At 44.0% G+C, this 17898-nt stretch overlaps 1 protein-coding gene across 1 annotated transcript in view; it reads left to right on the top strand.

The window, feature by feature from the left end:
* CRIPT (CXXC repeat containing interactor of PDZ3 domain) overlaps window positions 1-7719 on the top strand; it is an 8236-nt gene extending 517 nt beyond the window's left edge. The window contains exons 2-5 of the mRNA XM_019549365.1: window positions 855-920; window positions 2744-2798; window positions 4529-4632; window positions 7192-7719. Coding sequence (XP_019404910.1) covers window positions 855-920; window positions 2744-2798; window positions 4529-4632; window positions 7192-7256 — 290 coding nt within the window. The 3' untranslated portion in view covers window positions 7257-7719. The remainder of the gene's footprint in view (window positions 1-854; window positions 921-2743; window positions 2799-4528; window positions 4633-7191) is intronic.
* The last annotated feature ends 10179 nt before the right edge of the window (window positions 7720-17898 follow it).

Below are 17898 nucleotides of genomic sequence, written 5' to 3'. Positions count from 1 at the left end.
CCCTCACTCTTGACCTGCAGACCCCTGCCTCCCCTGCCCTGCTGCCCAAGCAGCTCCCACATCACGAGCATGCCTGTGCGCTCTTTCTGGTTATCTGGCTTGTCGAAACCTGCGTGGGGAGCATGTGGCCTCTGACAGCTAATCACCTTGCCCGCTGCTCCTGGCTTGAAGCAGCCAGCCCCAGAGAGGAGAAAAACTGGACATTTGCTGTTGTTTTAAAAACCTGCCCAGACGCAGCATAGGGGTCCAAAAAACAGGACATGTCCAGGAAAACCCAGACATATGGCAACCCTAGCACCTGGAGCCTGGCCCCACCCCTGGCTGGGACTGGGACCCTGGCCCTGCCTCATTGTAGCCCTTCTGACTGGGATTGGGCCTTGGGAGCTTGCCTTCCCCCATCCCCACTCAGACTGGGCTGCCAGGAGCCTGGCCCCAACACCTTCATAGCCTCTCTGGCCAGGATTGAGCCCTAGGGGTGGGCCTGACTCTGCAGACTGTGGTGTGGCCCAGTCCAGCACAGGGCCTGGGGCTCCCCACAGGCCTGGGAGTTTGGCCATAGGGAAGCAGTGCCACAACCCCGACCGCCCTATTTCTAGACCTGTGGGGAGCCCATGAGCCCAATGGCATGACACCTTGGGCTGGGGGTTGAGCTCCCATGTTACAGTGCACGCCCCTTCAGAGAGGGGCCCCAACAGGGGCAAGCCTGAGCCTGCAGCTGAATCTGCTTATCCCCTCCCACCTCAGGGTACTTGGGGGCACCCTGCTTGGGGTTTGTGGCTTCAGTAGAAACCTTCTTTTTGGCATTTTCACTTATATCTCCTTGCTTTCTCCTCTTCTGTCTTTTTGTGCCGTAGGTGAAAAGAAATTGGGCACTGTGATTACCCCTGACACGTGGAAGGATGGGGCCAGAAACACTACAGGTACTCTTTTTACTTTATTTGTTTATTTGAAGTATTTTCAAGCATTACTTAGAGAAATCTTAGCATTCATTGCTCAGTAAGCATTGAACCAGTTACATAATTAAAAGGCTCTGTGAAGCATCTTACAGCTCTGACAGCATGAAGCAGCTGGCCTGTTCCTTTCCTCCACTTGAACCTACTGCAGTTTCTTTCTCATTTTCTGTGGGAAATGTCACAATTCTGACTTTTCGGTACTGCATCCCTCCAACCATGATTTGTTCCAGTGTGGGCTAATGATACTTATTGTACGTATTGACGTAAGTGTGTACTAGAGAAGTGCATAATTCATCTAATGGAATAACATAGTGCCAGTCTCAGTTTTACACTGCAACAAATGTCAGTCAGCCTCTTGGCTAATCAGATAAATTATTTGCCTGCCTAGGAACGTTTTTGGCGTGGTGTCTTTGTAATATATTCTGTTTAACTGCATAAGAATTGGTGACATTAAGTAGCAGCAAAACTGACTAGCAGTTCAATTGTTAGGCTTCTAAGAGCAACCCAGAAACTAGCTTGGTCCTAGCTAATTCATCTTATACAGTGCCCTTAGTACTGAAATCGGTAGGATTTAATAAAGATCTGACTTTTGTGATTTTTGAATGGTTGCCTGCTATCTATGTGCATGTTAAGTGGCTTATACTATACTTTGCACATGAGTTACTGTCTTCTGTAGCTGTTGAGTGTTTTTTAGGTTAAATTCAGATGAGTGAAAACTTATACTTCTTAGTGCCAAGGTAAGTACTTTCATGGACTTCATTGCTTAAGCAAAACAAAGTCCTTTTGTTGCCTCACATTTTAGTCCTAATATGTATACAATATTCGGTTTCTACCTGCCAACTTTGCTTTTAATTGCATATTCTAAGACTTGGCTTTGAACTTACTGTTCTTTGAGCTGACTAGTTAAAGTTTGCATACATTTGGTTATTACTTGGCCATTTATAGGCCTTTGGCTTGTATGTTGCCTCATGCCATCACGTATTTAGTAGTTAAAAAAAATCCATATCCTAAACAAACAAATACTAACTTTAAAATAGGATACTGAAGTGTAATTAAATATTTACGCTCCTATGAGAGAAAGGAGGGGGTGCTGGTAGTTCAGGCACAGGACTTTAGATGGGAAACTACTAGGAACTTCCACTTCTAGCTGTGCCCCCAACTTCTATATAACGTAAGATAAGTAACTAAAGCTTCAGCTATGCAGTGAAGGTGCATTATGTAGGTGAAGTAGACTAGCCACCTAGAGTTTGTTTTATGATTTGGGCTTCGCACTGAATTTTTAAAATCAATAAGAAAAAGAACGAGACATGCCTTTTATCCTCAAATGCCAAGTTATAACAAACTATATCAAATTGTAACTAGACGTGAGACTTAAAATGTGAATATAGAGACCAGATTAATGCTTTGTTATGAAAGTTTCTGTAAATATGTAAAATTTGAGTGTATATACCTGCAAAGTTAAGTTTTAATGAACTAGGTTTCCAAGCAAGGTGATCAAATTTAAGTTAATCAAGATAGTAACTACATTTTATGCCCCCATAGATAACTTTACAGATTGCTTATAATATATTGCTTCAACTAGGTTTTCTGCATACTGTAGAAAGGTAGTATGACTGATCTCTTAGACATAAGAAGCATAACATTTCTGGGCCCTTGCTTTCAAAGTAATTTTTTCTCTTTTGTTCATATCAGGAGAGATGTACCGATGTGCCTGTATTGTCCTTAATTTACAAAATAAGCTTTCTTGTCTTTGAAATTAAGAAATACTTTGTTGCTATTTTCCTTTCTAGAAAGTGGTGGACGAAAACTAAATGAAAACAAGGCATTGACTTCAAAGAAGGCAAGGTTAGTTTTGCAATCTTAATTTTGCTTAAATAAGGAAAATAAGTTGCCATGTTTGCACTACAGCCAGAGCACGATTCATGAATAGTTCAGTAGCTTGAATTTTTTTAAAAAAAACAATTTAATTTATCTGTTAAAGAGAGCAAATAATTTGGGCAGAGACTATGCAGTATTTGCATGGTCTCACACATTTTACTGCTGTATTTAGGTAGGAGATAATTATCAAAACTCTGTAATTCTTGCACGTCCTTAAGAAACTTGAATATATTTCCATTAATGTACATTAATGTGTGGGGTTTTTTGGAGAAGAGTTCAGAAATTGGGTCTCTCTTATTGCCTCTGTCAAGACTGCATATGAGATCATGGGAGAATCGCTTAATCTCTGGGGTCGTGTATACTGTTTGGAAAATAGTGATGATTGCCAAATCAGAGGCTGTTAAACCATTCAATGGAAGCTGCTGAGATACAAGTATTCTAATATTATAAAAGCTTTAATCTATTTGTCTGTCTGTCTATAATGCTTTATTCGCGCTCTGATTGGCTGACAAACAGCCAGAGTGCAAGAAGCGTTCGTACAGGAGGTGGCAGTACAGTGAAGCACCACCATAATGGTGTGGAAACAGAATGGGGGTGGGGGGCAAGGCCACTGCAGCTGACCTTGTCCCCTCCATCCAGCTCCTTGAAGGCAGAAGCAATGTAGCAGATGGAATGGGGTGAGGCCAGTGCCTCACTCCCTGCCCTGCTCCCTGTAGATGCCAACGATGGAGCAGGGAGGGGAGTGAGGCCACCGGAGCTGGTCATGTCCCCCCTCCACCCTGCTCCTTGGAGGTGATGGCAGTGGCACGGAGGATGGAGCAGGGTCAGGCCACCATGGGGGAGCAAGGCCACTGGCACTGGCCTCAGTCAGCTCTTCTCTGCTTCCATCGCCACTGCCAATGGGGAAGCAGGCGTGCTGTGATGGCAGCAGTGTGGGGAGGGAAAGAGTGGGTCTGTGCTCGACACGGGTGGTGGGGGGCTTCTCCCTACTCTTAGGCCCACTTCTCCCATCCCCCCTGCTGCTGCAGTGAGGAGGGTGGGGAGCAGGCCCAGACCCCAAGCAGCAGGAGGGAAGGGGGGAGTGGGCCATGAGGCTCTTTCCTTACCTGCTCCTCTGTGCCTTCTTCCTTCTTGATGGGCAATTGGCTAGTCCTGCGATTGTAGTTGGTCAGCCTTGTATCCACACTGTATGGATCTCTTCCTGTAGAGCATGAAATTAGCTTCCCTGTACCTCACTTGGCTTTATGACTGTATTTAAATGTCTGTCTCCTTAGACCAGCATTTCTCAACCTGTGGGTTGTGACCCAAAAGTAGGCCACAAGAAATATATGAAAGGGTTGCAAATGAACTTTTAAAGTGGATTCTCCTTTAAAAGAGAAAAACATGGAAAACTGGCTTTTCCTTTACAGGCTGTCGAAGTTCTAGCCTGCAAAGGGCTACCCTGCCTCACACACTGGGGGAGTGGGGGGGGGCAGCAAGTCAAGAGTGGGGGACACTGGGTTGGGACTGGCCATCGATGTTTACAGATGGATCCTGATACAGTAGAAGTTGACAGCCTAGACTACAGTATTTCCCTACATTTCCTTTTCGTGGGCACCGAGTTTGATGATCCTGCCAAGAGCCGACAGATGGAAGTATTTTCTTATATGGCTTTTTTACAAATGAATAACAGCCATGAATGCTTTATTTCTTCATAGATTTGATCCTTATGGAAAGAATAAATTTGCAATATGCCGGATTTGCAAGAGTTCTGTTCACCAGCCAGGGTCTCACTACTGTCAGGGCTGTGCATATAAAAAAGGTGAGACATGTAAGAACACAGCTGTGCCCTCCATCCTCATTCAGCTTGAACTTAGTGCACAACAGGAACTAATTTTAATGTTGTTCATCCTAGAAATAGATCTGAAGGATGATTTAAGCCTATGGTGGTAACTCTTAAGTTCAGTGTTAGATTTCTTAAAATTTGTTGTCCTTGAGCAATAAGTGTGTGTGTATGGTTTGATTAACCCCTTGTAGATTTAACAGTCTTATTCAAGAACAGGTTATCTTGGAGTGCACAGATAACATAAGCTTCAGAAAGTCTTTAAGTTTGGTTGTATAGCTGAGTGTTCTTCCTCAGAGGAGAGGTCTTGCCCTCAATTGAGTATAAGGAGCAGAGAGAAGAACCCTCTCCTGGTCAGAAAACTGAGTGATGGTTTATAAAGACATAGCATGTCAACTGATGTCTTTGTGGCTGGTTCCAAATCCTTGTGTAATCAATTGAGAGGCAAAAGGTAAAAGAGCAGCCCAAAGAAGTAGTTTCCTGTGGTGTGCACAGCATAATATAGGGCTGTTCAACTTTTAAGCTATGACTTCTCTGGGTTGCATACCATGCCCCCTTCCCTGCACCACTGCACTGTGTAGATGCACCCTAAAGAGGGAGAGGGATCCTGGAGCAATGGTGGGAAGTGACACCTAGGTGGGAGCCTGGAGGGACACAGCTTAAGCCCTTGGCCCATTAGGCCACCAGTTGGGCAGCCCTGCTGTAGTGTATGAACGTTTTCATACCTTTGAGTAAGGCCCAGGTAAAAGCATATTAATATTCCATTGCTAGCTATGTATTTTTTAAATTGTCAGTTTATAGAGGACCTTTTAATGTTCTCTTTTTTAACAAACTGACTGGTGACTTTTGCTGTGCAAGGTGTTTCACTGAATCAGCTTTCTTTAGTAGTGTTTTCAGCCTTAGTAAAGAAGCCCCTTTTGGGCACTCAAAAGGCTTCTGCATTTTGACCCCTATGCCTTTAAGTTTCCCTTTAGGCTTCCTAGTGCACTTCCTTAGCACAGAGGGCACAGACAGGAGTGACAATTTTCACCCGATCTGGCCACAGAAAGCAGTTTATAGCTGTGACTAAACACAAGTGCACGGCTGCAGGCAGCTTCAAAAATGGCCTGTTGAGTGAAAATCACTGCGTGAGGTATCAGATGAAGACGTTTCAAAATATAGCTTCTTCTGTAGCTTATGTCTGCCTGCTGCTGTTTTCAGAATGGTAGTGGGGAAGGGAGGAGAGAAAGTTCAGTTGTTTGTTTTTTTTTCAGCACCCCCAGTGGGGCTGGTGTTTTTTTGGGAGAGGGTTTGAATTCACCCCCACCCTTCAGCACTGGCTGGGGAGCCCCAAGAATGAGCTCCCTCCACTGCCTTCCCTCCCTCCCATTCTGAAAACAGTGACACTTGCAGAGAGCCCTGGCCCTTGCTATTGGGACCTGGCTGCAGGCTCCCAGCCAGCAGCTTGACTCCCCTCCCCCCTGGAACCAGTAGTGAACTTTTGTTTGTTCTGGGGTAACTTAACTCAGAACACTTTCTGCAGTACAGCTGGGAGCTGCGCTTCCATCTGCCCCAGAACTGTATATTACCCCTTCATGGGAGAGGATATGCCCCAACCCCCCACCCCGTGATTGCTCCTGACACACCCAAAGAACCCCAGTTGCTGCTACGCACTCCCCCCCCACACTTTCACCCCTCCAAGTTCTGATCTTGTGCATAGCTTACAGGTCAGCTTTTCAGAGACGTAATCATTGAAACGCAACATGCAGTCTTTGAAAGGTTGCAAAATTGATTAGTTTGTTTGGCAGTCAGAGATGGATCTATTCAAACGTAACAGGAGTACTTACCCTTCCCTGTCCCAGTTTCTTCGCTGCTATGGAGCACTCTTTGGGATTAGATTAAATTCTTATGAAATTATCTAGTATCCTCTCTGTTTCTGTAGAGCCTGACTTCCCTTCCCCCCGCCCCCCTTTCTGGTTTCTTCTCCCTGTATAATAGCTGGTGATAATCCATTTTCTGTACAGGTTGCATGTGGCCTGTATCAGCCTTGTCATGCATTCAGAGTCCCCTACCATCTGATCCATTATTTTATTTCCAAATATGTTTTCCTGTTCTACATGCAGTTTGCCTAACTGGCTTCCATTTGAATATGAAGCTTTCAAGTTTTGACAACTGCATTTTTAGCTCTGTGATAGGTTTAAGAATTTCTTCTGGGTGTTTTATAACATGGAAACTCCAGAATAGTTCTTTAATTAAAATGGTCTGAAAATAAAATGGAGATTCTGGTCTAAACTAGAATTATGTCATCCCATGCTAGATACGATGTGTGATTAGCATAATGTGCCATTTCCATTTTTCATAATGGAGAAAATACGCAAATAATTTAAGAATGAGAGCTCATCCTACCCATCCATCAACGTTTCCTATTTCTGACCTCCTTTTGGAGGATACTCTTTATTAAAAAAAGTACTTAAAAAGTACTTGCAGCCATCAAACATTGAAAAGAAAAATTCCCCATTTTTAAAAATGACTGATATACACCTTTTGCCTATTTTGCAGGCATCTGCTCAATGTGTGGAAAGAAGGTCTTGGATACTAAAAACTACAAGCAAACATCTGTCTAATTATATTGAGTGAACTTCTTATGGACTCATGCTTTTGTTTCCTAAAACTTCTTTTGAATGTTACTATTAGAAGCAGACACGGAAAAAATTAACGCGCACATTTGGCCATAAGTTCAAATACAATCCCAATGTTACTGTCTTAGTGTTAATTTGTAATCTTGATGTTTAAAATAATGATTATATAGATAGTTGGGGTAGAACTGATTTAGAAGGAGAGGAGATTGCAGTGTCTGTCTAGTGGGCGGTTCAGAACTGCCACAGTCACAGCTAATAAGCTCATATTCTTACTCCACCACTTACCTGTTGATGTAACCAGTTATCAATACTTAAATTATGAAAAGTAATTCGTTATAATTGTTTCTGATTTTTTTTTATTCACCTTATTTTTGGTAACCATGCACCTTTATGTATTTGTAACATCGCATTAAAAAAAATAAGGGTTAGTTTTGTCCATCACGGAGGTGCAAGGGGTTTTCTGTGTTTTTATTCTAAAACATGAGCATTGTGAGCACTTTACTGTTGAGATTTCAGCGTGCATTCTGGCCACAGCAGAGTTGGTCACATTACAAGTTATTTGAGTGAATACTGAATAATAGAACCCTGATGTCCCACTTTCTTAAAATGACGAACTTCACCTCATTTCTGCAGGGAAGGTGTCATGTTTGTCTGCTCCTTTGAGATTAATAGTTATACCTGTTTTGCACAGGGATGTCTATTTGCTGGAGACAGTAATATGAACAGGCACAGATTTTTTTTTAATACCAGTCTCCTGATAGCTCCATAATGTAATTGCAGGAAGGCAGTGCTGTGTTGCATGCATTTGTATAAATGGCAAAATGTGTGTCAGCGCTGACAAAATGATGGCAGTGCACTTTTGAACTAAAACACACCAAGGGTGTTTTAGTTTCACAGTGCACTGCTGCCATTTTCTTAGTGCTGGTGTACATTTCACCTTTTATACAAATGTGTGTGACGCAGCTCTGGACACATCAGTTCACATGGTCTGCAGACTCATGCTCTGACGTGCTGGATTTCCGGCACATCAGTGCAGGCAAACATATTTGTATAAATGCTCTGAGGTACTTGGATTTTATGGTGATTAATCACACATGCTTACACTGAACTATGGAGAGTTGACATTGACAGACTGAGTTGGAGATAGAAGTAGAGCTCACCTCTCTGGGGAGGAATGGTGCTAGTTTGAGAGAGAGTCTAGAAGTGGCAGTCTTGGTAAAGGTGAGCACACAAATCTGAGCTTCTGTTGGGGCTGTTCATTAAATTTAATCTTACTGATGGCCTGCAGCTAATCTCCACTGTGTGCAAGTAGTTTCATTGTTTCATAAAAGCAATACAAATATCCTGAGCCAAAGGTCTCTGTAACTATTTGTACCCATCTAAATCAGGAGACTTGTTACTCCACAGTTGTCAGGACATGTTTAAATCACTGAAATCATCTTACTTTCTTCTACTGAAATGTCACTTAAGCATTGCCAGTATCAGATACTCCATGTACAGCTATACAATGTGACTTATTTTATTCCCTTATAAATAATTTATACAAATATTGTTAACTTATTTAAGGAGCACTTTCCCTTAACACTATCCTTTGAGCCTTATTCATGGTTTCCCCTTAACTGTCACACATTTTGTTGCTGGAAAGTTTCTTGTGATTAGCTATTTTTGTTTAGATTTTTCTCCTGCCATTGCAGCTAGTACTGAAAGATAATCTCAGGACTGTAATTAGAAATGCTGTGAACAGCTGGTGGTATTTCCTGATAGTAGGTGGAGAAAACTGAGCTGGAAGAAAACATTAGGGGAGCACAGTATTTTCTTTGTACCTCTTCCCCTTCAACTGTGCTGTGACAGCAGAGCTGGATATAGACTTTGTAAAGTGCTGCACTGACACCAGCACCTCTCAGCCGTAAGTATCAAGAAGGAAGAAAGTGGAAGTGTTGTCATCTGAGGCAGTATGGCAAGCAACATGTTTGCCTAGCTGTTTGTGATGGTGGTGAGAAGAGGAGACCTCTGCATAGCTATATGCTTAATTAGTCAGGTGAGACTAGCTTAGTGTTTTAGCCAAGTGCCTTGTTCCATATTTAAACTGCTTTAAAAAAGCAAGGTGTGCCATTATCTGTCCCGTTTTACTCTCAGTGAAGAAAGGATAGATGATGTTCAGTAACAATAGTGCATTATATTGAGGAAACTTTGGCAAAGACCAGAAGAAATGAGTCATGCTGTTCAGTCTCCTTAAAACCAAATACCTGAAGAGGCTTGTAGGAGAACAAGGAAAAACTGCTCCAGCAGTATTCAAGCCAGCTGTCTAAAATCTGAGTCGGACAGGATTGGGGCGCCAACATCATCTGCATTCCATCTGAGATGGGGTTGTTGGCCAAAGGGTGCCAACCCCTGTGCAACTGATTCCTTGTGTAAAGATTTACCAGGGAGCTGACCAAGGCCCTGCATGGATAGATGTAGTTATACAGACCATCTCCCTGGCCAGTCAAGTCTCTTGTCTCAGAGAATATACATGCTGCTAGCAACACTGCAGGTATCATTTGTACTTGTCTTTCTTCCACAGTGTGATATACAACTGACACTCATTTTTATTCTCTATGATGGATGTTAGGGGTGTGTGAAGTAGCCCCTATTCAATTCAGATTCAGCGTGAATCAGTAATTCAATTCATTGATTTGGAACACTGTCCCTGATTCGATTCGGTTGAATCCAAATTGGAAGATTCACTGCTGATTCAGAGAATCAGCGATTTGGCCTTAGACGCAGCTTTAAAAGTTTTTTTCTACATACCTTGAGGTAGCAGGCGCAACTCGTGAACGCTACGATGCCTGGGTAGATGGAGTGTCCCACAGGAGGGGGTGGGGGATCTTCACATGTTTGACAGCGAACCCGGAAATGAACCAGAAGTACTTCTGGTCCACTTCTGGGTTTGCTGGGGAACATGCAGGGGGGGCCCCCACATACCCCTGGCTCAGCGATTAGCTGCAGGGGGACCCTGGGTGCTCCCCCCCAGACCCAGGAGGCACCAGTAGGCGAACCGGGGGGGGGGGGATCCCCAGCGGGCCCAGAAGTGCTTCTGGTCCACTTCCAGGTCTATTGTCAGTGCGCTGGGGAGCCCCCTGTACTCCTGTGGGACACTCCATGCACCCCAGCACTCACGCATTGCCTGGTATCTAGAGGTATGTAGAAAAAACAGTTAAAGCTGAGTCTATGTCCAAATCTCTCTGAATAGATTCAGAGGTTTCTGATTCGATTTGGAGGGATTAAATTCAGATTTGGAGATTTGGCCACCAAACTGGGCCAAATCTCTGCTAAATTGAATCAGTGACTGAAGCTTTTCACAGCCCTAGTGGATGTGCTCATCTAGGGCAGGGACAGAAGCATTTTGCAGTGAGGGGTTGCTTTAATGCAGCTAAACTGTGAGCATAGCCTGCATCCAACCCAGCCTGCACTGCCACAGTTACAGCCACAACTGCAGTTACCGCTCCCTGCTGCAGGGCTGCCACTTTTCTGCACTGCCTTGGCTAAGCACTGTAGCTCTGCAGGTCCTCTAAAATGGCTTTCTGGGCAGGATCTGGCCTGTGGCCTCTAGGTTGCCATGTCCTGATCTTTTCGAGTTCTGCTTGTTCTCTAAGTTGCAGTCTCTAGAATCAAAATCACTCTGGTCAATAAAAATGCAGTAGTTAGCTCAGGCTGCTACCTCTTTCTCCAGTTCATGCTACCCCTGTCTGTCATACGCTTGACATCACAGACTAGTAGAGACCTCAGGACATCATCTAGTCTAAGCCCATGCTCAACGCAGGATCATCCTTGACTAATACATAGCAGTCAATTGCCTCTCTAATCTACTCTTAAAACAATCCACGGGGTGGCAATTCCATACCATCTCTAGGCAGTCAATTCCAATTTTTAACCTCCCTTCTAGTGAGAAAGTTCTTCTTAATATCTGACCTAAATTTAAATGATGACCTCATCACAATGGCTTTTTAGCTGGCTGCTATTCTTGTCCTAGTGCCAGCCTTGCCACATCTACTACGTGCTTGCCTGCTGACTGTACCAGATTTAGAAAAACAAACAAACAGCCCCACTGCTTATACAGTATACCTGAGAGCAATGCGCTTTATAGTTCTATTGTAATGTATATGATGTGTTTTGATGATGCCAGAAATCAGTTTAGTTCATCAGTGCATGAATATTTGTGATTAATAAAAAATCCCAGCATGGCATTTTCAGTAAAACCCTTGGCAAGACTTTTTGATGCATATGAATTTTAGAAAAGTGTTTTATATCTCAAAATTCTAGGGCTGCTTTCCCCTCCCCAAATTATTAATATACTACAACCCAGGAATAAGCAAGCTACACTTGATAATAGTTTGCAGAACATTCTGTGCAAGTCACCAATGCTGCGAATTCTGAATGTTTAAAACTCATTGCAAAATGGCACTCATTGCCAAATAGCAAAACTAGGCATGTCTGCAGGGGCAATGAAATGGACAGAGAAACATGCATATCTCCAAACATTACAAAGCCTTTCTCCCAGTTCCAGACAGACGTGTCTGCTATTCCATTCGTTCAGAAGGGTCATTCTGGTGAATTAGAGCAATATGAAGCTCACTTGGTTTCTCTGAGCTTTCGAACTAAATATTTTCTTTGCTGCTTCATCACCTGGAGCAGGAACATGTCCTCCAACATTAAATATGCCTGTGGAAGCACAATTCAGTCACTAGGCTAGCCTCATCAGACTCTAACCCCTGTGAATATGCTGTTAGTAAGAGCTACTTTCCAGTGCCTGCTCTTTAGTATGAAATGCAGTACTACCCGGGAACAACACACTATGCCCAGTGCAGCAAACAGTAATCCAGTCACCCACAGGTAAGTTTTTGAGTGCCAGAAAATTACATACATCAGAGCTCCAAAGCACATGGGAGGAAAGGTGAAGAGGAAAAACAAAATCTTACCAGCTCCAGTCCCCTGTGACTGGGAAGAGGCTTTGGGGATGGCATTGCAACACTGTAGGATAAAAACTGTCTTCTCTTTGCTAGCATAGAAACTGAACAGTGAGCAAGACAGCTTGTTATATTGTCTTGCTTTACAGTGTGGGCACTTAAAAAGGTATCCAAATCCTGGAGGACACCAACTCAACAGCTGGCAAACTTGAGTGGAGTGTAAAAAAAGTGGGCAAAAGAAATGGTTGGGAGCTACAAGAACTGCTCTGCACCACCCTACCTGGCTGCCAAGTGAGCATTTGCATGCATGCATGCACTTTGTGTCCCCTACATCCCACTTTCCGCAGCTCCTTGCAACATGGAAACCCACCAGCTTGCAAGGATAAACTCATGTTTTTGTCGGTTTTTTTCCTTTAAAGGAGAGAAATCTGCATTTTCCCGCAGCAGTGGAAAACGTGGATCACTGCTCATAATGAACCCAGTTTATAACCTCTCCCCCCCACATTTTAACAATATCAACAGCAGAAACCAATTTTTCAGTATGATTCAGAAAATTAACTAACATTATTAAAAGAAAGTGTTCACTTCAAAAAACTTTCCTTCTGATCTTAGGGGGTCCCTTGTAATGAAGCTGTGCTGTCTCTGTATCTCTCTGTATATTTCTGTAGTCTGAGTAGGCACAGCAAGGCTCCACTCTGCCATTGCAGTCCCCTTCTCTGCCAACCACTTCCTCAATCACCAGGAGACCTTCCTTTTTGGCCTCCCTGTCCCTTGCTTCTAATCCTTGAGAAATGTCCCCCTTACTCCGGAACTGCCCTCCCTCATTCCTCAAGAAGCTTATTCACCAAAAATAACCCAGAATTTTGTAGTCAATCATTTATAGATGAGTAATATAGATGCATTAATATAGTTATAACTAGAAATAATTGATTTGGAAGGACTTCTTTGAGGAGACTTTGCTGAACATTTTGAAGGGCTCTTGGTTGGACTTTTTGAAGGGTTCTTGGCTGGAGTCTTCTCAGAACTCTTGGCTGCAGGTTTTTCTGGAGTCTTGTCTGCTTTCTTAAAGAAAATGTCCAAGGAAGTTTGGACAGATGTTCTCCAGGGAGATGGGTGACACAGCAAACTTGTTCACTGGCATGGGTTGGCATCAGATCAAGCGTTGGAAAGTCGAAACGTGTCAGAAACGTAAAACACGGTGTCAATTTATAACTGTACGTGCGAAACATTGTAATTCGAAACATTGTAATTCAAAACATTGCAAGTTGAGGACTGCCTGTATATAAATATATCTAAAAATCCCAAATTCTCTGATTAAAAAACCCAAAATCTGCATTTGTCCACTATTAAAATGAAATGCCTCTCTAGACAGACAGACAGACACAACCCGGATCCCTGATTATGAGGTTTTACTGCCCAAGATATTGCTGAAAAGAAACCAGGCTCAATTAATCCGTACTGCTACTAACATTCTGCCTTCTCCTCCTGGACCTTTGGCTCACACAGCAGCCTTAAGACTCACCAGCCCTAGACTGGCAAATGCTGGGAAACCCATCCTATTGGGAGCAGCAGTTTGCAACCAGGACTGTTGCCACAGGCCTGGAGCAAGGAAAACAGTGGCCAGTGGAACCCATGCTCCTTTAATACCTTCAACCCAGGGATGAGAATCGTGTGAAGGTACTGTAGCCCTCCAGGTTCCCAAGCAGCTATAACTGAAGAATCAAAGCCATGATGACCAAAGGAGGATTACAGAAACCATGAGCTTTTCTGCAGTGAGTTGAAACCTCTGAGCTTTGTGAACTCAAATGTTTCTTTGCACTGAAGTTTCCATTATTGGGGGAAAAGTTATATTAATTTTTTTAATTTGGAAGAATTTTCTTTTATTTTTACTAATGAGCCAAAGTGCTTCTATACAGCAATGGCACATCCTCCATCTTTTGTATCATCAGAGTGCTCTACAAAGTATCTGTAACAAAACCTGCATGCAATGAATTCCCTCAGGCCAGCAGAGTTGAATAGCAGACTGGTCCTTTGCTGAAAGCACAAGTTACATAATAAATAAAGTTGCGAGGGCACACAAAGCATGCCCAAACCTACTCACTGAGAACATACACAACCACCACTTTCCTCCCTCCTCCCAGGAGCCTACCATTTTATTTAAAACTAGTGGAGGCTATAGAACATGCAAAGTCAACACCTTAGGGTTAAAAAAAAAAACCTGATACAGCCCAACAGAATCAAGAAAAACCACAACAAAAGAGTGAGTTAAGGCACAAATCCAAAACATTTTATCTTTCCCCAATATAGGTACACTACACAGCCACCCTGGCAATCAGAATTTAGGTTGGGTTGTGACATGGGGTATTTGACCATTGACAGTCTGCGAGCTGCCTTCCTGGGCTTTCTCCCATATGTACATAACAGCACACAGGTATAGTTGACAGAAGTAATGATCACAGTAAAGCAAAGCCACATGTATTTGGGTGTAGCTAAAGCTTGCCTGTTTCTACAAAGCTACTGCATTAGTCTCACTTATAAGCAGGGATCCGGGCTTTCCAGCCATGGAAAAACTAGATTTTTCTCCTTTAAAGAAGAAAAACCTGGGAAACCACAGGTTTCCCCTTACAGGCTGCCAGAGTTCCAGCCTGCATGGGGCTGCTTGGGGCTGGGGGGAGTAGAAAGAGGGTGACTAGAGGCAGAGGGGATGTGTGCGCACGCGCGCACACACACACACACACGGCTTGCAATACAACCAGGCAGCTTGGTGGGGAGCGGCTCCCACAGCTCTCTACACATAAGTCTATGGAGGAGGATAGGCTACATGTGGGGCAGTATGGGGGGCACATGTTCCCCCAGATTTCTGCACCTACAGTGGGGCCTGGGGCTGCAGCCTAATTGAACCAGCACTGGGCAGGAGCCACTTCCACAGCCCAATGGGCAGGACCTGACACAGGAGGGGGTGCCGCAATGCCATGGCTGCCAAGGTGAGGCACCCCCCTGCCCACCCAGCTGCAGTGGGGGGGCACAACTTGGGACCACTGCCATGGCATCTCATTTTGGCAACCATGGTGGTGTGGCTGGCACAGATTTCTGCCCCCTGCTGCTTCTGAGCAGGCAGAGGGTGCCTCACCTTGGTGACCACGGTGGCGCAGTGCTCCTTCCCGTGCTGGGTCCTACCCATTGGGCCGTGGCGGCAGCTCCTGCTCAGTGTTGATCTGGCCAGGCTATAGCTCTGTGCCCTGCTGTGGACACAGAAATCTGGGGTGGGGGGAGGGAAGGGGGACAGCACATACTCTCATGCCCCTCCAATGCATCGCCTATGCCCACACACACCCTGCCCACACAATGGGGGCTGGGGGAAGGGGGCAGCAGGCTGGGAACAAGGAGCACTGGCAGGGCTGGGAGGTTGAGGGACTGTGGTTTGGGAGTGAGGGGCAGTAGCATATCAGTGCTGCTCAGCGCTGTAAAGCAGCAATGGGGACAGCTACAGCTGGACCCGTGTCCTGGTGAGTGAAGGGGGCAGTGGGAACTCTGACTTCCCATGATAATAAAAACAGAATCAAATACCAACATATATAGGTATTTCGAATATATTTTATTATAATGATTGAGGCACTGGTAGGCTTCCAAACTTCTTTAAAATTGTAAATATATCAATAAAACGTTGTGTTCAATTGATACCTATAAATATAATGGCATTTCACTTTAAATTGCAGAAAAATGCAGATTGTGGGGGCTCTTATCAGAGAATTTTGGATTTTTTTTTCAGTTAAAGCCAGAATCCTGGCTTATAAACAATTCATAGATTGTTAGGGTCTGGAAGAGACCTTGCAGATCAGGTCCAGCCCCCCCACTCTAGGCAGGATCCTCTTGCATCCTGCATAGACAAGCCCTGCATTTTATCTGCCCTGGTTAAAAGCTATTTCTACAGAAGTACTACTTCCCTCTGTGTGTCTGTGAGATAGCAAACATTTGATTGCTCAGCATTAGAAACGAGAGTTGCAAACTAAATAACTCTAATCATAAGAAAGAATTAAACTAGATTTGTCCTGTTCATTTGAGCAAACCAGCTTTATGCTAACAAAGCAGCATTTCAAGAAATGATTGTGAAAGAACAAGGTTAAAAATATTTAGTATAAAAAAAATCTTTGAAAAAGTGTAATCTGAGTCAATATTATGATTTCTCTTGTGTTTGTAGAAGACTTGCTAAACATCATGGGCCTAGTGCCATAGTTCATCATCTCCAAGATGTCATTGCATAACTTTGTTTAGTTCCTGTCTTATTGGTTTCTGGGGGATTTTGAGATGGAAGGGATCCTTTTCAAAACCATCATTTTCCTGCTTTTTGTGTCTCCTCCAAATTCTGCTCCATTTCTTCCTTGTACATCCCAGTTTCTGTTTCTTGGCTACCTTTCTACCAGCTCTCTCTTCATTCTCCACTAGCAAGTCTCTCCTTTCTTCCACCACCTGCTCCCTTGTTCTAGCTGCAGCCTCCTCCCAGCCCTTCTAATCCTCTACTCCTTCTCTCATCTTTTATCTATTTTAGGGCATTGCCCTATTTCTTTCCACTGTAGTTTCTCACAGTTCATGAAAGACTTGAAAGCAAGATCCAAATCAATATTGCAGGTACCTCAAGAGAGCCTAAAAAGAATGCAGGTGCCTAAGTCAAGAGCTATCCAAATTAGCCCTGTGCAGTGGCCACCAAATCACTCAGGCACCTAGACTTACTAGTCACTGCCATTTTGGCCTCTTCTCCTGTTAAAGCTGGCTCACAGGGCTGCCAAGAATGCAAGATTCCTGGAGTGTGGAGGATCTCTGGAAGCAAGACAGTGTGCCTTTATAGCCCAGTAAGGAGGGTGGGGGTGAGGAGTCTTGAGTGCCAAGTCCTGCTCCCAGAGTAGTTTTTTGTTACATGTACAGCTGTCTCATAAAAATGCATAAACCAACCTGATGACCAGTCACAGGACCCAGGACTCTCCCTTGCAGGAAAGAGTCATAACCTTATGAATCTCAGCCCTACCAATGTGCTCAGAGTAAAGGGCACTGGCTTCCAGCCCTCCCAAAACATTGATTTTTTTTTTTCCAACACAGTTGGAAAACACAGTTTCTCTGCAAAGTGGATAAAGATTAACCCACCCAGGGACCCAAATATCTGTGTCAGAGGTGCATGAGTCTATCAAGGCTTGATGCATATGAATGGCTATCTATTCCTTATCTACTTAGCGTGTAAAACTCCACAGGGCTACATATTGTAACTGCATCTGGCACACAATCAAATTAATCTTACTGGACTTGATGTTGGCTACAGAGGGGGACTTGACAGGGGAGCTGCAGATTCATGGTCACCTTGGCGACAGTGACCACCAATCAACTGAATTCACCATATGGCATAGGATGGGTAAGATAACTAGCAGGGTGGAAATATTTGACTTTAGGCAGGCTAACTTCAGCATGCTTCGGAGTCTAGTCAACGATGCACTGCAAGAGAAGAGTATTGGTGAGATGGGAGTCCAGGAAGGGTGGTTGTTCCTAAAGGAGGCGATCCTTTGGGGGCAGACGGAGACTATCCCACTATGAGGGAAAAGGGAGAAAGGAGCCAAAAAATTTCCTTGGCTAAACAGGGAAATCCAGGGAAGCCTAAGGCATATGGGCAGTGGAAGCAGGGGGAAGCTACCAAGGAG

Source organism: Crocodylus porosus, unplaced genomic scaffold (assembly GCF_001723895.1).
Source record: "Crocodylus porosus isolate Cpor-Errol unplaced genomic scaffold, CroPor_comp1, whole genome shotgun sequence".
Lineage (NCBI taxonomy): Eukaryota > Metazoa > Chordata > Crocodylia > Crocodylidae > Crocodylus > Crocodylus porosus.
This window is presented reverse-complemented; position numbering and strand designations above follow the sequence as displayed.